General features: G+C 30.6%; 2 protein-coding genes across 3 annotated transcripts; both read left to right on the forward strand.

The window, feature by feature from the left end:
- The first annotated feature begins 4,699 nt into the window (after positions 1 to 4,699).
- LOC139491078 (uncharacterized) lies at positions 4,700 to 11,390 on the forward strand. The gene is made up of 4 exons (XM_071278386.1): positions 4,700 to 4,833; positions 8,171 to 8,397; positions 9,910 to 10,050; positions 10,920 to 11,390. The coding sequence occupies exons 2-4, from the start codon at positions 8,181 to 8,183 to the stop codon at positions 11,090 to 11,092; spliced, it is 531 nt and encodes a 176-aa protein (XP_071134487.1). The 5' UTR covers positions 4,700 to 4,833; positions 8,171 to 8,180; the 3' UTR covers positions 11,093 to 11,390.
- Positions 11,391 to 17,385: 5,995 nt separating this feature from the next.
- LOC139491079 (epithelial membrane protein 3-like) lies at positions 17,386 to 23,487 on the forward strand. Of its 2 annotated transcripts, none has more exons than XM_071278388.1 (4): positions 17,386 to 17,508; positions 20,414 to 20,641; positions 21,164 to 21,307; positions 22,997 to 23,487. In XM_071278388.1, exons 2-4 carry the CDS (start codon positions 20,425 to 20,427, stop codon positions 23,155 to 23,157), a joined length of 522 nt encoding a protein of 173 aa, XP_071134489.1. In that variant the 5' UTR covers positions 17,386 to 17,508; positions 20,414 to 20,424; the 3' UTR covers positions 23,158 to 23,487. The 2 variants fall into 2 exon arrangements, with proteins under 2 accessions (XP_071134489.1, XP_071134488.1); XM_071278387.1 differs by lacking the exon at positions 17,386 to 17,508 and adding an exon at positions 19,004 to 19,077.
- The last annotated feature ends 1,139 nt before the right edge of the window (positions 23,488 to 24,626 follow it).

Genomic DNA, 24,626 nt, shown 5'->3' on the forward strand with positions numbered 1-24,626 from the left:
ATATATTATATATTTATACTTTTTTTTTAAATATGATGTAAAATCGAGTGGATTGTCCGTTGTAATTGATTGTGGTCGAACGTGTGTGTTGGTTCCAGTGACTGTCTAGAAAAGTAAATAAGAGTTGACTGTTTTTGTCGTTTGTTTTTTTTTTTGTTTTTTTTGTTTTTTTTCCCTCACTTTTTATTGTTTTCCTTTATTTTATTTGTTTTGTATTTTTTGTATATTTTTTTTTTTATTATTATATTATTTTTATTTGCGTGTGTGTGTGTGTTTATTTATTCAATGTATCATATGCTACCATAAAATGAATATACTGTTGGCACGTAATATTGTATGTTAAATAGATTTTTTTTTTTGTTTTTTTTTTAGGGAGACGGATTTATAAAAGTTTTTCCAAACTTGTTTCCGAATCCCATATTTGAACTTTATGTAACATTGTAATATTTGTCTTGACATTTTTCATTAATAAATACTGTTTAAACTAAGTTTACATTGTTTTTCAACCCGCTTTTTTAGTGACGTAATCGCACAAAAATAGATTAAAGAAAAAATAGCTCGAGCAGGAGTATAAATGTTATTTATTTTAAAATACTGTGAAAGTACTTTAATTTCGTGACTACCACTTTTTATGGATTTCGTGAGTGTTTTATCAACTATTTTAAGTGTACAAACATTGTTGTCCAAATCAAGACACGGAAAGATTCCCATGTAGGTTTGATTACATGTCTTCGGGCATACATGTATATTCATTTTAGCTCCATCATGATTTTCGACGGAAAAAGAATCATATTGCGTTATTGTCTATTTATATCATTTGTTGGTGAATACCTTTTCCTATACGTGACACGTTTATGGGCCTATTAATACCTTTGCGAATAGTTATTTTTCTGAATCTGATCATTACTTGATCTTTTGTTGATAAGTGTCATTCTTACAGAAAAATGTGCTATGATTGAAATACATGGTTAATTTCCGTCAATATAGACACTTTGTAAGGATATATGAATCATATAAGCTAGTTTCGAAGAATCTTTGTTTGTCATGGCTTTAAACTTAAGTCGTCACTCGATTTATTTTCAGAAAACTACAATCTAAAATTAAAGATCCCACGAATATGCAACTTTTGCCCAAACCCCAAAACTTGATACCCACAGGTTCTTGTTCTCAGTAATTAATTTAGCAACCTTGATATCAAACCAACAAAGCATGCTGAAGGGGATCATTATTCAAATTGAAAAGATAAATTCTGCTTAGTGTGTTGATGTGACTGTCCACAAGGCGTTGCTTCGCAGAACAATTTCTCTAAATAAACAAAAACGTAAAGTTTCAAAACATTGACACAACAATTTAATGAAAACAAAAAAGACACACATGCACATTTTTATGCCCCACCTACGGTAGTAGGGGGGCATTATGTTTTCTGGTCTGTGTGTCCGTTCGTCTGTTCGTCCGTTCGTCCGTCCGTCCGTCTGTCCCACTTCAGGTTAAAGTTTTTGATCAAGGTAGTTTTTGATGAAGTTGAAGTCCAATCGACTTCAAACTTGGTACACATGTTCCCTATGATATAATCCTTCTAATTTTAATGCCAAATTAGAGTTTTTACCCCAATGTCACGGTCCACTGAACATGGAAAATGATAGTGCGAGTGGGGCATTCGTGTACTGGGGACACATTCTTGTTTTAATTTGCTATAGTTTTTTCCTTTAACTAAAGATGCAGTTTGTTTCACAGGGAAGCAGCACATGGCATTTTATTTAAAATTTGTTTGCTTTGATATACAAAATAATGAGATGGAATGATAACAAACGGGTCAATTCAAGTATCCACTGAAGTTGTAATGATGTGGATATAAGCAATAGTAGGCCTCCAATGGCAATAAAAGAGAAGATATATATATATATAAAAAAAACCTTCGTGTATCGCTATAACGCTTGCGTAATTTCAAATCCATAAACTAATTTGTTTACTTTTCTATCTTATCGATCCATAATGACATTTATTACGTATAAAATATAATAATGTCATTAACCTCATACAGGTATTGATTGAATATACTCAAACGTTTCGTAATGAGGTTAATGACATTATTATATTTTATACGTAATAAATTTAATTATGGATCGATAAGTTTGAGTATATTCAATCAATACCTGTATTTAGATTTCTAAATATTCTAAAGTGCAAATTAAGACCTAATTATGAACGTACTATTAATCTCGTATATATGTATATGATAAATGGAAAGGGTACTCCTGATGATCCTCCCCAAGTAGATAATGTTAAGAGTTTTGCCTGAATGATTTATTTGACGAATCTAAGCGTTTTTAACGTGCACTTAGGTAAATATTGACAATGCAGTTTCCCATAGCAACTCCTTTTGCGGCTAAAACTGTACCACTTTGTGTTTTCCTCGGAATTCAGGTTGGCTGCTATGTATGTTTGTATATCTTGGTTCAATACTGAGATGAACCATAGAGATCATATCAGTGAACCAGTATGCAAACAAAATACAATATCTAGGAATATTATATAACTTCCAAAAAAAATCGTGGTTTGTGAAACAGCTGTATTTACAAGAAAGGTTAAATAACAAAAATACTCCGAGGGAATTTTAAACGGAAAGTCCTTTAGCAAATGGCAAAATCAAAAGCTCAAACTCATCAAACGAACGGATAACAGCTGTCATATTCCTGACGTGATATAAACTTGTTCTGATGTAGAAAATGGTAGATAAAACCTGTTTTATAGCTAGCTAAACTCACTTGTATGACAGTCACATAAAAGTGCAATATATTGATATGCGAACAAAACAAACAGACATAATATGTTAAAAAGTCAAAAAGAGGGGGACAGCAAAGTGCAACCTATATTTGAGATTTCATGTCTTTTGATGTTTAACAGAATATAGTGTTTTTATTCACAGTTATTAAAATAAACATAATTCATAGCTGTGCCTCAGTCTGTTATATTATTTTAGACAGAAAGGAGTGTTAATACTGTAAAAAAAATTACGTATAACATGTTGTATACGTAAAAGATGATTTATTTTAATGAAATGAAAATATTACCCCTGTTTTGTACAAGACGGATACGCTTGACCGGATTTTTAACGTAATAGTTCACAAACTAACAGTTCGCAAAGAGAACTTGTCACTCCGCCCAAACCCATTTTGTTATGACTCCGAGGCGACCAGTCTTTTCTCTTACTCCTTGATGACGTGAGCTTAGCGAAGACACAGATGTTGTTGCACAATACTTCAAAAATCAATTGATTATCATAATAGAAAATACTATTCCACTGAACTACTTTTTACAGTATTGTTTGTTGTGTAATATCTTCATACCTAAACTCAATGGTAGTCAAATGTTCAATTAACAATAAAACGTTGTGTAATGGAAAAAATCCTTACATTATAGCTGAGAGACAAATAAGTTATGAAGTCGTTGTATCTCAATTTCATTTACTTTATTAGATATAACAACCTTGCGTTGTCCTCTCCTATACCGGTATATAATATTTTATGGAACGACCATTGAAATATTCAGTTTTTTTTCTCATGTTGATGTTATCTTCGTATAATTATATGCAATCCTCTTCCTAGCGAGGCTAAATTGTAAATAATTACAATTGAATGTTTATAACAAGTACAGAAAAGAAAAATGTAATATTTAAAAATAAAATACTATTACAAGCATTATCTTGATTTCAAATAAACTCATAATAGATACCAGAATTGAAACTTCTAAGCAAGGTTTTTTTTTTAAATACAAAATATTTCATACTAAAAGAAGTATAGCCTTCACAGTTCAAATTAGCTGATAGGTTAGGGATGTATATCTGGGGTTTTTTTTTTCTTCTACTGGGGTCTGAAATTTGCTAAAATTAATAATTCTGCTGTTCCTGTGAATACTGAGTACTTAGTATTTTTTTAGGATGCAACAAACTATTTTTAGTTTCAAAGATGTATTGTTGTATCTCTGGCTTGTATTGTTTATGCTGCAGTCACAAAAACGCAGAGTCTGGTGTTACGGCTTACTTGAGGGTTTACCACAATAACAAAAAACAACCTAACAACAATGTGCACCAAGGATCTACAATGTATGAGTTTCAATGACATTAAAGAGTAAATATAAACACTTATTGTCTCTTCGACACATTCCCCATTTACATTCTCAGTTATAATTTTTCTTCCTTACAATTATATATATATATACATTGTATATTTAATTATATGCATATAATTTGAATTGACTTTGCATACAGAAATTTAGTCACACTATGCATACAGTAAACTGTGAAATTATGCTGAGTCATCATATTCACGACCCATGAATTTTTCAATCTTTATGAAATATTTAGAAATCTTTGTTATTGAGTTAGCTTCATAAAAATCTCTGAAGATAAACCAGATTTGGTGAAAATCTACACGCTCTTTTTTTCCAGCCGATATAGTATTATAATACTACTGACACAACTGCACTCAGCACAGTATTTTTCCATTCCTATAATAATCTAAATATTATTATTGGTATTTTCCCGTTTAAATGAGATGACTACAAAATCTATTTATAAATAATTGCGTTATGAATGGAGAAGATTGATACAAATATTCCATACCATCCAGGATGTATGGAAAAACACTTCTTTATAAAAATAAATTCTCTATATAGACATAAAGTGTAACGATGCATTAATTAAGCTATATATTTAAGACCTTCCATTAAAATAAATCATTAGTGTAAACATTCTTTCTTGTGTTAAAAGTTAACTTAAGGCTATCGGATAGTGACAATAGTTGGAGCATACATTCAGTAGTTCTCGGAAATATAGTAGGTTTATTTCTATTTTGTTGCTTAATGTATAGTTGATATATAATGTGTGCATCAATAGGCACGGCTGTTATTCGGTATATCGAAAAAAAATATCGTGAAAGAATACATAACGGTGGTCAAGTATTGCGATCGTATCGTGAATGTAATTAATTGTAATTATACTTCAAAACCTGTGTAAAAAGTCTGCTGTATTTTTAAAACGCGGAACAAATCCGAGAAAAAATATGTCTGTCAAAATGATGATTTCACTTTTTCAATAATACTGTGCAATAAGATAAAGAAAATATGTAGTGCTTTAAGAGAAAACACAAAATGCTATTGGATTCATTAAGTAAAATTCATTTTTTGTACCTATAATGATCACATTCCGATAGATGATTATATTCTTTGGTAAAGCTGAAAAAACAGTAAAATAAAAAAGATCTTTTCCTTGAAACCGTTTGTTTTGTGTTTGACAAATTAATCGTGAAAGATCGGGCTACGTATTCTCTTGGCCGTGAATGACAAGGCGTGACCAGACGGGCGCAGGACGTTTTCCCTCTTTTACCTGTAACACATGACGACATTTCCACTTTAAACACTATATGGACATTTGCAATTGCGCTTAGTGAGAGACAGTGAAGTTTTGTAAAAAGTAGGGACCCTATTTTTTTATTGTATTATTATAGTTACAATTTCAATACAGTTTTTTAGGTTATTTGCGGTATCATGTGTATCCTGCGAGATGCATCGGGTTTTGTCATTATATTGCTGATGAGCCGACATACCACATGTAAAATAAATATTATGAAAATGTATTTACAATTCTTTATTCTTTCCCAGGTAAAAAACTTAATTTTATTATATTTTTCATTTTAAAGAAAGTTATAATTTCTTCTAAACTTTTTGGAAATTTTAAATCTTTAGTTAATTTTAATTGATTAATTGATGAATTTAACTGGTAACATCTTAGTTTGTTTGTTTTTATTAGGTCTTTCCACTTTTCTGTGGAAAGACCTATTGTTTTTCTTCTGATTATTTTTTTCTTCTTCCGCCAAATTTTGTTCTTGCGATAAACATTTGTTTCGCAATATGTCGCTTAGATATTTGGTATATGATATCAAACAGTTTATGCACTTTGAAATTTACCCTGCGTAACTGAATACTTTTCTTTGTAGGAGTTATCTCCCCAAACACTGTTTTCCTTGTGATCACAACTCCTTCGCAACCGTAAAAGATTACGACAAATTTATTTTATAAAATTGCTCGTTTAATCCTTCGCATGATTTGTCCAATTTCGACCGAAGCAATATGAACGCTCCATATGAGAGTTATTTCCCTTTTTGTATTTGGAATTTTGAAATGTATTTTAAACTGGAACACCATAAGTGATAGAGACCTAGGATCTTTTGATTTGAGGTCCTTGGTCCAAAAAAATGAAAATTAGGTCAAGGTCAAAGGTCAAGGTCATATTCTAATTTTTGAATTAGGCTTATTTCCACTCATTTCCAGAAACTGTATAAGATATCAACAATTTTTTTTGACTAAATTGTTAGTTGCGACATGTCCTTACTTAATAATTTTAGTTGAAAGGGTGTGTAGACAATGGATGGGAGTGTTTGCCCCTATCATATCTAAAATTATGTGTAAAGTGATATAACTTATTAACCATACATATAAGAGACCTAGGGTCTTTTGATTTGAGATCCTCAGTTTGTGACCTTGAAATTGAGGTCAAGGTCATAGGTTAATTTGACGTTCTAGATTTTGACCTTTGCTTTAAATACATATCTATACATCATAAAGCCATATTAACAGACATTTTAGACTGATATTTAATATTTTAATATCAAAATATATATTAACTGGTGGAAAGACCTTCAATTGTTCTCTGAACAATTGGTTTTTAATTATTTTTAATAATTATTTTCATTTTTATTATCAACATATATCGTTTAAAGCATTAAGTATTTACTATGCACCAGTTTAAACTATCGGTAGAAAGTAGTTTTGTTGATTAGTGTATTATTGTTTATCTCATGAAATGTATAGGAATGTACGAATAACACTTGTCTTCAGAGAACAAAGGAATTCACGTGATACCTCGATATAGAGCTGTGCTCTAGTAGAAAATACATAGAATGCTTTATTACATTTATATTAGTGTTATTAGATTAGTTTTTATATATTTTTATGTAGCCCTATACTCGTTAATTAGTTATTATTTTGTATTATTTTTTTATCTCATGTTTCCCTTATCGACCCTCATGTTCATTACGAATTGGTATCAGTGAAGAGTTTCCAAGATAAAAATAGATTACCGTAAATGTCCTAATGTACGTCCTGAGAAATAAAAACATCTTTAATTTACGGAAATACATACGGTCTGTTTTATAGTGTGTATATATACTCTGTATGTACTGTATATTTATGTATTGCAAGTAGTGAGACTTTAATAAAATATTGAATCTGATATACATAGAATGTTTTGTGAAAAGAAAGATTAGTTAATTAAATAATGTTATGACAAGTTATTTGATTTAATTAATGAAATAACAAATGAAAAGCGTAAAAAGTATTTTAAGACCCATTAAAGTAATTACATAAGTTCAATTGACTCCTAGACATAACAGAGTTTAAGAAATGTATTAAGTAAATTATTCATCAAGTACAATCATATGGTTATTAATTATGTCAGATATTATGTTATTTGTAAAACCTATGAACAGTATGTTAATTCTTTTATATTATATTGCTGATAAGCCGACACCACATAAAAAATAAATATTTTGAAAATGTATTTATAATTCTTTATTCTTTCCCAGGTACCAACCAGACCCGGGTAACATTAGACTTTAATGCACCTGTACAAATTCACAAGACATTTTCACTTTCTACTTATAACTGTAACCTGTAATGTTAAATTTTTGTAAAAAGTCATGATAAGATCTGACTTTTGTTGTTTTGTAAAAATGGTGGACTTTTAAACCTTGAGATACTGATCATAATATTGAACCATTTTAACAGACGGTTTTATTTTTTTCGTTTAACTCATTATAAAGTTTAGCAATTAACCTTGCGAATGTCTACACGACAAAATTTCATTCACGATCACATAGCAGAGCTTTCACGATCAATCGCAATACTTGACCACCGTTGGGTATTCTTCCACGATAATCTTTCTCGAGATACCAAATGTATCACGGTTTGGCATAAAATCCTGCTGAATATTTTATTATGATTATCGGCATAGTAAAATCTCAAAATCTCAAAATTTCAGCCAAGAAACAAAAGAAATATATATGGCCACATAATAAAGTGTGCCATTTAAAAAAACATTCTTTCTCTCTTGCAGTCACCGAAAAATGGTTTCGAAAGTTTTAATGATCAGTTTCATATTGATGCTGATAGCTTTGCTTGTATATGTGATTGGTTTTTCGACTCCACATTTCGTTGATATTGAACAACCACCTTCCAAGATTTATGGTGGACTATGGGTACGCTGTCAATCGTTACATGATGTGAAAGATTGCATGGATACAGCTGATTTCACAGGAACAGAAGGCAATTTAGGAAATAGAGGTACTCTACTTATAGCTTAATTGTGTATGTTTTAAAAAATAAATTATTCATCCTTGTAAAAACACAATTAGACATTTAAAATGCACGTACATTAATTGGCTTATATTTCTTTTAGAATATAATACACAATAATACTTTTCCTTGTAAACATATCAAAAGTTATCAATCTCAGACCTTAATGTTAATAAAAATGTACGGTTTATTTGCATTAAATGTCTGCTATTTAGAAACAACAATCAAGAAATAACACCAAAATTATAAACTAATGAACGATTGTTTATGCTACTCAAAAAATCAACGTTGAGGATCTGGATAATAAGGTTAGAATTGTGATCTTGTATTTTGATAGTGATAGCTATTTGTTGAGACCATTGTGCTGTTTGTTTAGGAATGCTTATAACTTAAGTTGGAATGACATTTCCATAGCCATACTCATTCATTTGATATTTCAAGACTAAGTATATTATCATACATACCCAACTTTCGGATTAAATTTTACATGAATCCTGGTGACATAATGTTTTATTCATTTTTGCTGGTCGTACGGTGACGATAGCTATTAATTCTATCTAATTTGGTCTCTGGTGGAGAACTGTCTCATTGATAATTAAACCACATTTTAAATTTTTTTTACGTATACATATTTAATAGAGAATCAAATCAAACAATAAATGAAACAAGTTGGTTAAGCTTAGTGTTTCAGTCTCGAGTTGCATAAATTTAGGTATTCGACTGACACTTGGTGAAGAGGGTAAGAGACATGCGTGTAACATGTTAGCTATTAACCGTTCAAAAAAGTTGTCGGAATACGATACCTGTTACGATTAGAATCATAGAATTGTCTTTGTTGAAATGCTTCATTTTAATTTTACTTTAATATTCCCTATTTCTTAACTTTGATAAATTTTGGTTTTTATTATTCAAATCGTTGATATAAATGTTTCATATTTTTAATACGTTTTGATTTCTTAATTTTAATCTGTATGATAAGGCGTTGCTTATTAGATTAGCATGTACGTTGCTTTTTAATAATACTTTTTATGTTAAGATAAATCAGGTGACTTTTTACATGTAATAATAAAGTTTGCAACCACTGGGTCGATGCCACTGCTGTTGGGGTTTTCATTCCCCGATGGTATCACCAGCCTAGTAGTCAGCACGTCTTCTACTGACACGATTTATCATTGATATGGTCATATTTATAAATCAACTATTTAATTGAAGTTTTGAAATACTAAGGCTTAAAGTTTTCTACATTAGGAACATATTACATTAGCTGTATTTGACAAACTTTTAGGAATTTTGGTCCAGAAGGCTCTTCAACTTCGTACTTTATGTGGACTTGTACCTTTGTTTAATTCGAGCGTCACTGATGAGTCTTTTCTAGACGAAACGCGCTTCTGGCGTAAATACAATAACTATATTCATATTGTATTATATATTCTATCGTTTTAACGAAATAAATCTTAGTTTGAGCGATTGGAATATAAATATATTTTTTCTCTTGCACAGGATGGTTTAAGACGTGCAAAGCAACAAGTATCCTCGGGTTTATTTCCCTTTTTATGGCAATCATGTGTGCTGGTTTAAAACTGTGTGATTTCATGGAGAGAAGATATATCATAGCTAGTACATGCATGACAATTGCCGCAGGTAAGTTTCTCTTTGGACAAAAACGCTTTATATTGTGTAGATCTTAGCAACATTCTCATACAGATCAAATTTATTTACAACTCATTCTTTGAATTTTCAAGTTTATGGATGTCATCATGCTAAGGTTAGTTCATCGTACAATGGAATATCTGTCAAAATATGTTCAATTTAAAACACGAATTATACCAGTTTTATGCATTATTGCCTTATATCTTAAAATGTATAAAAGATACTAGAACATAATAAAGGAAAAAAAATCAGCACAGCAAGAACTCCGATTAAATCAACAGAACCAAACTGTTCATCCGACTCCCTATTTGAGTTATTGCTCTTTTATTACTATTTTTTACAAATGTATTTCTTTTTTGCCTTAAAAAAAAACTTAAAAAAAAAAAAATGATCTACAAGACAAGTTCTAATAAGTCAACAAAAATGACATCGTTTATCGACTCATTTAAGAAGTTATTGATCTTTAAAGGCGATTTGTTTATTATTTTTTTTACCATGAAAAACTGTAAAAGACAGAAAGAAACTTTGAATAGAAAAAATGATCAGCAAGACAAGATCAAAACATACACTATAATGACCGAAACCTTCAGTCGACTCCTTTGTTTAGGGAATGCCCTTAAATGATAATGTTTACGGTTTTTATGCATTGCTTGAAAACTACAATATATTTTTAAAAAAAATTAAAAGGGGAAAAAAATCAGCAGGATAAGATCTATACAAACGTCAAAATGAATGAAAGTGTAAGTCAACTCAGTAAATGAATTGTTTTCTCTTTAATGCCGATTTTTACTCAAAATTGGCCATTTTTGAAGATTTTCATAAATAAAACAGATGATTGATACACTTTGTTTTTATTTCAGTGGTGTTCATTCTTGTCGCTGTGATAGTTTTTACACAGAATGTGGAAGAAGTTACATTTACTTTACCTTACAAATATGGCTTTTCGTTTGCCTTAATAATTGTCGGAATGTGTATAGCAGTGATTGCTGGTGTAATTATGGTTGTGGAGTGTTTTATGGGTGTACATGAATGAGTGATGAAATTATCAAAAGCTATATGTTTAAAACTACAGAACAATTATTTATTTAAAAGACTTTTTTATTGATTTTTTATAACCTCGAAACTGCAAACATTAGACAAAACAATGGTAAGAAAAATAACATGTAATATATCAATGTCTTAAGATAATAATAATAATATACTAGTGACTCCTTCATTAAAAGAGAAAATACAGACAGAGAAAAACTTAAGAGACTGATTGTAAAAACACTGTACGGTCATATTACTGTATGTTTTATTCCATAATTATGAAATAAAGACGTATTTGATAATTTGTTGTTTTGTATTTTCAATTTTGTTGTCGAATATACAAGTTATATAAGGTTTTTTTCATCACTAACTTCATATCTTGATAACCTCGATGATAGCGGTCCATCAACATGTTATAAATGTGGTATACCGAATCCACAAGAGGCCAACACTTACATGACATAATAAATACATTATAAGTCGAGATGTAATCCCAATTAGACAATCAATTTGGTTACAAATTAAAACATAAATCATATCTGGTACATCCATTTACTATATACAAATTAAAGCATGACTACCATCACTTAAAGCAGGAGAATACTATTACCGTATGAAATTTGAGATACCAATTGTGCTCACTTTCCCTTTCATGACAATGTTTGTTGAGTGATTTGCTGCATGACAAAATATTTAATATGAAATATGCATAACAAAGACTCTTACCCTATCGACACAAGAAGTCTCTCTCCGTTTGAATTTCCTGCTATTCCATGCATTGTCCCCTATAGGTTTCTGTATTATAAAGCGTTTTAAACATTGTTAACGTTTACGGTCCTAACTTGCCTATTATTTTAAAACTTTGAATAATAATGCAGAGTATGAAAACTTCATCAATAATTTAAGATAGATAAACATTCCATGCATTTTCCTCTATAGGTTAGTATATTATAAAGCGTTTTGAACATTGTTAACGTATTTTCGGTCCTGATTTGTCTATTATTCTAATAATGCAGAATCTTAAAACTTCATCAATAATTAAAGATACATTAACATTCAAATATTTTGAAAATCACTATTAGACTCCACGTAAAAGAAATTGCCCTTGCAATACAATAAAATTGAGATTTGAAATGAGGAAAGTGTCAAAGAAACAACAACCAGACCAAGAGCAGAAAATAGCCGAAGGCCACCAATGGGTCTTCAAAGTTCGGAGAAAATTCCACACCCGGATGCGTGCTTCAGCTGGCTCCTACACAAAAATGTGTACTAGTTGAGTGAAATGGACGTCATAATACAAGTTTGTTTTCATCACAAAATAAAATAGTCTTCTTATATCTTGAAAGCCTAACAAATATACAATTGTTAGCAAAACAAATATCGTCAACACAACTTCATAAAAGAATTTGAAATAAGCATGTAAATGTACTACATGTATATTGTGTTACATGACCAGAAGTGCCAATAGACTGTCATATGAATCATCGCCATGGAAAAGGGTTTTGATAAATATCAACCTTTTTTTTCTCTTTATGACCCCCCCCCCCCCCCCCCCCCTTTTTAACCGATTGAACAATTTCGAACAAAACATCGTACTAACGTTTCAAATGTCTTACGTTTGATTTTGTCAGTTTTAATAAACTTTTGGAGTTTACCCAAACCTATGAGTGATATCGAGCCATAACTATATCATTAGTTTGTGTGTATCGTATACACTTTCACTAAAATAGAAGAAACAATCCGTAAGAAACAATTCGTTCACTATAATGCCTTGTTATCAAAATCTATTGTAGCAAATTATATATATATATTTTTTTTTTAAGTGATACGTTTATTGTTCTATTAACACTTTTGTTAATAGTTAGTCTGATGATTACCAGTATTCGATCTTTTGTTAATTAGAATCAATCATACAAGTGATACGTATGCTGTGATTGAAATACATGTTTACTTTGCAATTTCCGCCAGCCGAGACAATTTGTAAGCATAGAGGATTCAGCTTGTTTGGGAGAATCTCCATTTCTGATGACTTCAAAGTCTTCACTCGATTTTTGCAGAAAACACTAAACCAGAATTTAAGAACCCATGAACATTTAACTTTTGTCAAAAAACCAAAAAATTGATACCCACGAATAAAGTACTTTTTCACAGTTTTTAATTTGGTAGCCGTGATATCAAACCGACAAAGCATGCTGAATTGGATCATTATTCGAATTTAATAGATACATTCTGCTTAGTGTGATGATGTGATTTTCCACAAGGCGTTGCTTCGCAGAAACACATTCTCTAAATAATCAAAGACTTAGAGTTTCCGACTTGACACGACATGTTAATGAAAACAAAAAAGACATCCAAGCACATTTTGCTGATTCACTTTAACCAAAGATGCAGCTTGTTTTACAGAGAAGCAGAGTGTACCCTTCTTAGTTTAAGTTTTTGGTTTGATATAAAAATAAGGAGATGGTATGATAACCAATGAGGCAAGTATCAAAGTTCAAATGAAGTGGATGTAAGCAATTATAGTCCTTCAACGAGGAGAAATAACACATACCGAATAGTCGTTTGTAAAAGGCCCCGACATGAAAATATGAAACAATTCAATTGGGAAAACTAACGGCCTAATTTATGACAAAGCAAATCACTTAAAAAACATGACAGACATGAACCACTAAATTATATTATGCATCGAATTAAGCCAATAAAATTGATATTTAATACTGTATTTTGCATTTTTTAATGTTACACTTGTCTTAGATTGTCTCAGGTTAAGCTGAAGGTGAGCACCAGTTAAAACATTTAAACCCTCTGCATTTTATTTACCTGTCCTAAATCAGAAGCGTGTTGTTCCGTGTTTGTCGTTTGTTGGTATGGTTCATTAGTGTTTGTCGTTTGTTGGTATGGTTCATTAGTGTTTGTCGTTTGTTGGTATGGTTCATTAGTGTTTGTCGTTTGTTGGTATGGTTCATTAGTGTTTGTCGTTTGTTGGTATGGTTCATTAGTGTTTGTCGTTTGTTGGTATGGTTCATTAGTGTTTGTCGTTTCTCTTTTTATATATGTACTACCTGCAATCAAATTTGGTCCTTGTAGCACCTCAAGATAAATGATTTAAAAAAATGGAAAGCAGTTGAAGTTTAATATTACTTATAGTTTTGTCGACTACAAACAAGAAAGTGCCAATATGTCTTAATTTGTTTATCCTGGTACGAGTATGATATTTGAGTACTTTTTAACTCCAGAGGGATTTTCGTATATGAAAGAAAAGGAATTTTATTTTAAACAGAGACATACAATGAATTGCATTATATGTCTGTGGTTTAGAATTGCAAAATATGTTGTCGGCATTAATATAAGGTACCAATATTCTTTCGCAACAACAACATTTCGATCCTAGTATCAAGAGTTATAACCCAAACATTGGTAGATATATAAGATAAGTGTGGTTGGCACTTTAACGCGTCCGTAATTTCAAATCCATTCACGACTTTGTTTACTTTTCTATCTCATCGATCCATTAATTACATTTAGCATATAAGAATGTCATTAACTTTATTACGAAACGTTTAAGTAAATTCAATCAATACCTGTAATTCTAAATATTCTAAAGTGCAAATTAAGACCTTATTATGTACTATTAATCTCATATTTATGTATATGATAAAAGGAAAGAGTACACATGATGATCCTCCTCAAGTTATATAATGTGAAGTGTTTCGCCTGAATTATTTATTTGACGAATCGAAGAGTTTTACGTGCACTTAGGTAAATATTGACAATGCAGTTTCCCACAGCAACCCCTTTTGCGGCTCAAACTGTCCAATTATAGGTTTTTCCTCAGAATTAGCTTGGCTGCTATTCATATTTGTTTATACTGGTAACATTATTGCGATAAACCATAGAGATCATATCTCGGAACCGTTAGGTAAACAAAACAAAATATACAGGAGTGTTATATATCGCCTCTCAAAAAGAGGCGTGGATTGTGAAACAGCTGTACTTACAGGAAAGGTAAAATAACAAAAATATTGAATTCCAACGAAAGCAAATGGCAAATTCAAAAGCTCAAACTCATCAAAAGAATGGATTACAGCTGTAGTATTCCTGACTTCATATAGACATGTTCTTATGTAGAACATGGTAGATTAAACCTGGTTTGTAGCTAGCTAAATTTCTCACTTGTATAACAGTTACAAAAAAGTGCATTATATTGATGTGCGAACCAAAGAAACAGACATAATATGTCAAAAAGTCAAAAATAGGGGTACAGCATAGTGCAACATTTTATGTCTTTTGATGTTTAACAGAATATAGTGTTTTTATTCACAGATTTTTAAGTAAACATAACTAGTAGCTGTGCCAAAGCCTGTTATCTTATATTTAAAAGACAATAAAGGAGTTCTTGTACTGTAAATAATATGCTTATACCTTGTTGTATAAGAAATAGAAGAGGGACGAAAGTTACCAGAGGGACAGTCACACTCACTAATCGAAAACAAACTGACAACGCCTGCCTAAAACTGAAAGAAGACAAACAGACAAACAATAGAACACACGTCACATAATAGATGACTTGTTTTATTTAAATGAAAATATTACCCCTGCTTTGTACAAGACGGACACGATTGACCGGATTTGTAACGTTATTATCCTATAGTTGTACCTGCGTACTATACAATCATTTTGATAGCGCGATCTAAATGTAAATAATTACAATTGAATGTTTATAACAAGTACAGACAAAACATGTAATATTTCAAATTAAAAAACAAGCATTATATTAATTTCAAATAAACTCGTCATAAAAACCAAAATTGAATGTTTGTATTTGGGCTAGACGAGCATTACGTCTACAAAAGACTCATAAATACGCTCGAATCAAAAAGTTAAAAGGCCGAATTAAGTACAAAGTTGAAAATTTTTGCGTCAAATGACAAATTGAGTAATCTTGTCACAATAGCATATCTCTTACCATACATCTTAATAAATGAACTAGAAATGTTTAAACCGGGCCATATTGGCAAAACTTTAATGTATGAAGTTACACGTTTGATATAAAAAGTTTACAAAATTTATAGAACAAATTTCTTTTTAGTAATGTTTCGTCTGTTTATTGTCAAAAAACTACATATATAATAATAATAGTAAGTAAGTTCATAACTATTCATAGTACATCAGCAAAATCGAGACAAGTACATAAAGTTGATATTTAGAATCCTTTTATAAACATTTAATATAAATAATAATAATTTTAAAAAAAGAACAAAAAATCTTAATCTGAGGTAGCATGGATTGGGTAGATATGTTTATTATGTGAAAGTTAACTTATAAAATCATTGTATTAGTTGGAGCCAGGGGTTCCAGCAGGCGTACGCTCTTAGCAATGGTTTATTTCTATAAAATATTATTTTTTCAAAAAACAAATTTTTAAGTTTGATTATTTTAGATAATTTTATAAGGCTACAATATCTACTTTACCACTTTGTTTTTTTTAATAGAACAAACTGCTTAAATCTGATTTTTCCATACCTTCTACGCAAGGGTGTTTTTTTTTCAATGCAAAATATTTCTTACTGATAAAAGCATAGCCTTCATAGGTTAAAATATATGATAGGTCAGGGGTTTCTATCTGGGGTTCTTTCTACTGGGGCCTGAATTTTGCTACCTAATTCTGCTGTTCCTGTCAGTACTGAGTACTTAATATATTTTTAGGATGCAACACACTTTTTTTAGTTTCAAAGAGGTATTGCTGTATCTCTTGCTTGTATTTTTTATGCCACTATCACGAAAACGCATAGTTTTGTGTTACAGCTTACTTGAGGGTTTTCCACAATACAAACATAACCTAACAACAATGTTCATCAATCATCTATGAGTTTCAATTACATTGAAGAGTAAATTAAGAAATTACGCTGAGGTATTATATTCACGACCCATGATTTTTTGAAATCTTTATAAAATATTTTCATAAATGTTTTTTATTGAGTAAGCTTCACAAAATCTCCGAAAATAAACCAGATTATGTGACGATCTACACGCTCTCTTTTTTCACCCGATACAGTATTATAGTACTACTAACACGACTGCACTAGGTTCTGTACTTTTCCATCGATATAATGACCTAATTATTATTATTGGTACTGTTTAAATGAGATGACTACACAATCTATACACAAATGATTGCGTACCGAAAGCAGATGATGGATACAAATCTTCCATATCATCCAGGATGTTTGGAAAACAATTCGTTTTAATATATATTCTCTATAATATAAAATGCAATGATAAACTAAGCTATATATATTTAGATATCTCTTTTAAAAATCATCAGTGTAAACAATCTGTCTTGTGTTCTAATGAACCTAAGGCTATAGGATAGTGACTATAGTTGGAACATACATTCAGTAATACCCGGAAATATAGTAGGTTTGTTTCTTTTTGTTTCTTAATGTATTGATAATACATAAATGATTGGTGTATCAAGTCCTCTCTAAAGGGGCCAATTAAGACTGTTGAATTTACGACATATTTTCTAAAGGTTGTATTGGTAATGAAAATATTTTTTTTAGTGAGGGGTTGTAGCATTAATTTTATGAATCTTTACAAAATAATAAACATCATTTTTTGTATGCCCTTTATTCCCCATTTGCAATCTCAATTATAAATTTTCTCCCTTACAATTATACATAACAATAAATATGCATATACTATGACTTGACTTTGCATACAGGGATTTAGTCACACTATATACATATTCACGACTCATGCTTTTTTCAATCTTTAAGAAATATTTAGAAATCTTTGTTTTTGAGATAGCTTCATAACAATCTCTGAAGATAATTAACAAGATTCGGTGAAAATCTATACGCTCGTTTTTCCCACCCAATATAGTAACTAAAGTATATTAACTACTAACACAACTCTACTCAGCACAGTACTTTTCCATTCCTATAATAATCTAAATATAATTATTAGTATTTTCCCGTTTAAATGAGATGACTACAAAATCTATTTATAAATAACTGCGTTACGAATGGAGAAGATTGATACAAATATTCCATACCATCCAGGATGTATGGAAAAACACTTCTTTATCAAATAAATTCTTTTTGATATAAAGTGCAATGATGCACGAAGCTATATTTAAGAAACTCCCATTAAAAAAATCATTATAGTAAACATTCTGTCTTCTGTTTAAAGTAGCACAATACAAAGATTTTTTTACTTCCAATCACTAACCTTTGAAATGCTGTAACTTTCTTATGAATGCATAGAACATAATAAAAGAGGTATATATAGATAGATAAAAGATTAATCATTTAAATGAATGCAATATTTTTATTATGCAATCATTATGTAACCAATTATTATGTAATTAGTGGTAAAATCTGGGTAAGTTCACTTGAATGAATTTAGCTCTATCATCTCTTTAACTATACAAAAAATTTTAACAAAATCTTAATCAACACATCATGGGCTTCAAAAAAGTGTCTCAGATTGTCTCTATTGTATTGCATACTCTCATAAATCTCTAATTAGTGTAAACATCCCAACCACATAAAAGAAGATAATGTTTAATTAGGTGTAAAATTTGTTCTATACATTCTATCTGAAATCTGAGACACCCTTTTGTAGATAATGGCCATAGGAACAACATATAACAAAATCAACCCTCTAGGGATACCTATGCAGAAGCTAATTTCATTTGAAAGTGAAAATTTGGTGAAAAATATTTTAGACACTGTTAACATTATAATTGGTTACATAATTGTTGCATAATACTAACATTGCGTTTATTTGAAAGAGTAATCTGTTAGCTATCCAAAACTACCACTTTTATAAATTTTCAAGCATTATTAAGAAAGTTACAGCATTTTAAAACTTGGGAGTTGGAGTTATAAAATCTTTGTATTGTGCTACATTAAGTTAACTTAAGGCTATCGGATATATAGTGACAATAGTTGGAGCATACATTCAGTAGTTCTCGAAAATATAGTAGGTTTATTTCTATGTTTTTGCTAAATGTATAGTTGATATATAATATGTGTATCAAGTCCGCTCTATAGGCACGACTGTCATTCGGTATATCGAAAAAAAATATCGTGAAAAAAACAATCTAATCAAAATTAAATCCTTTCATTGCTCCTGTTCTGATATGTCGCGCATCAAGGCCTTGATGCGCGACATATCAGAACCGCATCAAGGCCTTGGTGCGCGACATTTCAGAACAGGAGCAATCAAAGGATTTAATTTTAATTAGATTGGTGAAAAAATACATAACGATGGCAAAGTATTGCGATCGTATCGTGAATGTAATTAATTGTAATTATACTTCAAAATCTGTGTAAGAAGTCTGCTGTATTTTCTAAACGCGGAACAAATCCTAGAAAAAAATGTCTGTCAAAATGATTTTGCTTTCTCAATAATACTGTGCAATAAGACAAAGAAAATATGTAATACATTATGAGAAAACAAAAAGGCGCAACATCATTCTTTGGGATTCATTAAATAAATATACAAGTTTTATGCCTATAATGCTCACATTCCGATAGATAATGATATATTTGAAACTAAATCTTTGACGAAGCTGATAAAACAATAAGATAAAAGAGATCTTTTCATTGAAACCGTTAATTTTGTTTTTGGTAACATTTAAATTTGATGTTCATAAAAATTGATCGTGACAGATTGGGCATCACATTCTTTTGGTTGTGGATGACAAAGGTGTGACCAGACAGGTGCAGGACGTTTGCCCTCTTTTACCTGTAACACATGAGGGCATTTCCGCTTTAAACACTATGGACATTTGCGCTTTATACTTTAATGCACATGTACAAATTCACAAAACATTTTTACGTTCTACCTATAACTGTTAACCTGTAATGTTAATTTGTTTTAAAAAGTCACGAAAAGATCTGCCTTTTGTAGTTTTGCTAAAATGGTGTACTTTTAAAACTTGAGATACTGATCATAATGTTGAACCATTTTGACAAACACTTTATCTCTTTTGTAATTTTTATCGTCTAACTCATTATTAAGTTTAACAATTGACCTTGCGAGTGTCTTCCTGTTAAGATTTCATTGACGATCCCATACCAAAACTCTCACGATCAATCGTAATACTTGACCACCGTTAGGTATTCTTTCACGATAATTTTTCTCGAGATACCGAATGTATCACGGTTTAGCATAACATCCTGCTGAATATTCTATTATGATTATCAACATAGTTAAATCTAAAAATCTCAGAATGTCAGTCAAAAACCAAAAAAAATACATAGGGCCATATCATGAAATCTGCAATTTAAAAAAAAATCTTTCTCTCTTGCAGTCACCGAAAAAATGGTTTCGAAAGTTTTAATGATCAGTTTTATACTGATGCTGATAGCTTTGCTAGTATATGTGATTGGCTTTGCGACTCCACATTTGGTTGATATTGAACTACCCCCTTACAAGATTTATGGTGGACTATGGGTACGCTGTCAATCGTTAAATGATGTGAAAAATTGCATGGAAACAGCTGATTTCCAAGGAACTTTAGGCAATTTAGGAAATAGAGGTACTCTACTTATAGCTTAATTATGTATGTTTTATAAATAAGTTATTCATACTGGTAAAAACGCAATTTAAAATGCTTGTGCATGAATCTACGCATATTTTTCAAAAAAGAATGACAAGCACTCGATCATTTCAGTTTATATAAACCAGAATTAAAGTGCTGTTTATATGAAATATATTTTTTTTATGATATTTGTAGACGAAGTATATTTTTGATACAGAGCTAAAACGTTTGATTAATTCTTACATAATCTCCGGTCACAACATGTTTTTGGTTTTTTAATTAATCAAATTTCAATTGGTTGATATATTTGTATTACGTTTTCATTTCTTATTTTTAATCTGTATGATCGGTCGTGACTTTTTGAATGATCATGTACCAATTTTGTAATAACTGGTTTATGTTAACACACATTTACAACCATGTTTGATATTTAAATTGTATTACATTTTTATAGATATATTTTAGAGATACAATTTTTAGTATGAAAGTTAAGATTGCAAATATTTGTTCATTGCACAGGATGGGTTAAGGCTAGCAGAGCAACAAGTATCCTCGGGTTTATTTTCCTTGTTACTGCAATCATTTGTGTTGGTCTAAAATTGTTTGCTTTCAAGGAGAAGACATATATTCTCATAACTGGTATTTGCATGACAATTGCCGCAGGTAAGTTTCTCTTTCAATAAAAACGCTCTATAAAGGTGTAGTTCTTAGCATCCTTCTAATACAGATTGAATTTAATTGACAAATAATGCAAGATATTGATGATATCACGCTTAGGTTAATTTACCGTTGCATGGCACATCTTTCAAAATATGTTATATGTTTGGAAGCAACAGTATGGTTCATTTTATTCTGTGATTGCGATATAATCGAAATGTGCTTTTGAAACTTTACTTTCAACGCGATGGGTTTCGTTAGCTACTAAAGTAATGGCCAATTACGTTTTGTCTCATCACTTGGCGTACTTTGTATGTCATCGTCTCTTATCATTTACACATACCCTCTCCCCTGAAACTACTGTGCCAAATTTAACTAAACTTGCCGACACTTTTCATTAGGGTTTATAGTTTTGAACATGATGACCGACATGCCTAGAAATACAACATACGAGTAAAATGCAAGTTTTCATCATGCTTCAAAACTGCTTTGAAAAGAAAAAAATGTGACAGGGCAAGACTGTTCATAGTTTTCTTTCATCTCGTAAATTTTAACAGATAGTCTCAAACTTTAAAAAAGCAAAACTAAGATCTACGAAGACATGACTAAACTCGTACGACAACTCCTTTTAGAGTTGTTGCCCTTAAAACACGATGTTTACCAATTGTATGCATTATTGCCTTATATCTTAAAATGTATCAAAGATAGATATAATATAACAAAGCAAAATAGTCAGCACTGCAGAAACTCCAATTTAGTCAACAGATCCAAAATGTTCATTCGACTCAGAGTTATTGCTCTTGAATAACGATTTTTACAAATGTATTCCTTTTTGCCTAATATTTTAAGAACTATAACAAATAGATAGTAACTTTAAAAAAATGATCTGCCAGACAAGTTCTTCTAAAAAGTCAACAAAACGGAAATAATTTATCGAATCCTCAATGAAGTTATTGACGATTTTGTTTGACCATGAACTTGAAAACTGTAATAGATAGTAAGAAAATTTGAATAGCAAAAATTATAAACAAGACAAGGTCAAAACATACGCAATAATGACCGAAATCTTCAGTCGACTCCTCTTTTGAGTGATCGCCCTTAAATAATAATAAATAAATAAATAATAAACACCGTTTTTATGCCTTTTTTGAGACCTCCAATAAACATGATAATAAAAACTTCAAAGTGAAAAAGAAGTCAGCATGATAAGATATATACATACGTCAAAATGACTGAAAGTGTCAGTCAATTCTCTCTAATGTTTTATTTTACTCAAAAGTGGCCAGTGTTGAAGATACAGTTGAGAAACACAGGATCTGAAAAGTTTTAAAAAAAGTGCGAGGTTGTGGCTAGCCGCTTAACCAGTTTCAACCCACCACTATTTTCTTAAAATGTCCTGTACCAAGTCAGAAAAATGGCAGTTGTTATCTTATAGTTCGTTTCTGTGTGTGTGTTGCATTGTATTTTTTTTTTTTTGCATTTACATGTTTCTGTTGTTTCGTTATTTTCCTCTTAAAGATGTGTTTACCTCAGTTTTAGTTGGTTAATCTCAATCGATTTATGACTTTTGAACAGCGGTATACTACTTTTCCTTTATTTCTAAACAGCTATAATTATGACCATAACGATCACAGTTACAAAATACAATTTATAAATAAATAAGACAATTGATACACTTTTTATTTTTTATTGTAGTGGTGTTCATTCTGGTCGCTGTGATAGTTTTCACACAGAATGTGGAAGAAGTTACATTTCAATACCCTTTCAATTATGGCTTTTCGTTTGCCTTAATAATTGTCGGAATGTGTATAGCTGTGATTGCTGGCGTCATAATGCTTGTGGAGTGTTTTATGTAATGTACATGAATGAGTGCGAAAATTATCAAAAGCTATATGTTTAAAACTACAAAACAATTATCATGATTATTTGTTAAAAGAATTTTTTATTGATTTTGTATTACCTCGAAACTGCATACATCAGACAAAACCATTGTAAGAAAAACAAAATAACATGTAATATATTAATGTATTTAGATAATAATAATAATATACAAGTGACTCCTTCATTAAAAGAGAAAATACAGACAGAGAACAATTTAAGAGACTGATTGTAGAAAACACTGTGCGGTTATATTACTGTATGTTTTATTCCGTAATTATGAAATAAAGATGTATGTTATAATTTGTTGTAATATATTTTTATTTTTTTTGTCGAATATACTTATTAAGTTATGTGATGTTTTTTCATCACTATATATATAGCTAACTGCATATTTTAATAGCCTCAATGATAGCGGTCCATCAACATGCTATAAATGTGGTATACCTAATCCACAAGAGGTCAACACTTACCTGGCATAATAAATACATTATAATTCGAGATGTTATCCCAATTAGACAATCAATTTGTCTACAAATCAAAACATTTGTTTCCGATAAATCATATCTGGTACATCCATTTACTATATACAAAATAAAGCATGACTACCATCACTTAAAGCAGGAGAATACTATTACCAATTGTGCTCACTTAACCCCTTCATGACAAGATTTGTTGAGTGATATACCGCATGACAAAATGTTTAATATGATACATGCATTACAAAAGACACTTACCCTATAGACATACGAAGTTTCTCTCCGTTTGAATATTCGATCCTAATCTGCCTATTATTTTGAAACTTTGAATACTAATGCAGAAACTAATAACTTCATCACTAATTTAAGATACATAAACATTCAAATATTTTGAAAATCACTACTTGACTTCACATCAAAGAAATTGCACTAGTAATACAATAAAATTGAGATTGGGAATTGGGAGTGTGAACAAGAGACAATAACCCCACCAAGAGCAGAAAATAGCCGAATAGATATAGGAAGATGTTGGGTGAGTGCCAATGAGACAACTCTCCATCCAAATAACAATTTAAAAAGCCACTAATGGGTCTTCAAAGTTCCGAGAAAAATTCCGCACCCGGAGGCGTGTTTCAGTTGGCTTCTACACGAAAAAGTGTACTAGTTCATTGGACATGGACGCTATAATACAAGTTTGTTTTCATTCACAAAATAAGACAGTCTTCTAATATCTTAAAAGCCTAAAAAAATATACAATTGTTAGCAAACCAAATATCGTCAACACAACGTCGTGAAATAATTTGAATTAAGCATGTAAATGTACTACATGTATATTTTGTTGCATGATCAGAAGTGCCAATAGACTGTGCATATTTTGTTGCATGATCAGAAGTGCCAATAGACTGTGCATATGGATCATATGCCATGTTAAAAGTTAGTCAAATGATTACTAGTATTCGATCTTTTGT

Source organism: Mytilus edulis, chromosome 10, assembly GCF_963676685.1.
Source record: "Mytilus edulis chromosome 10, xbMytEdul2.2, whole genome shotgun sequence".
NCBI lineage: Eukaryota > Metazoa > Mollusca > Bivalvia > Mytilida > Mytilidae > Mytilus > Mytilus edulis.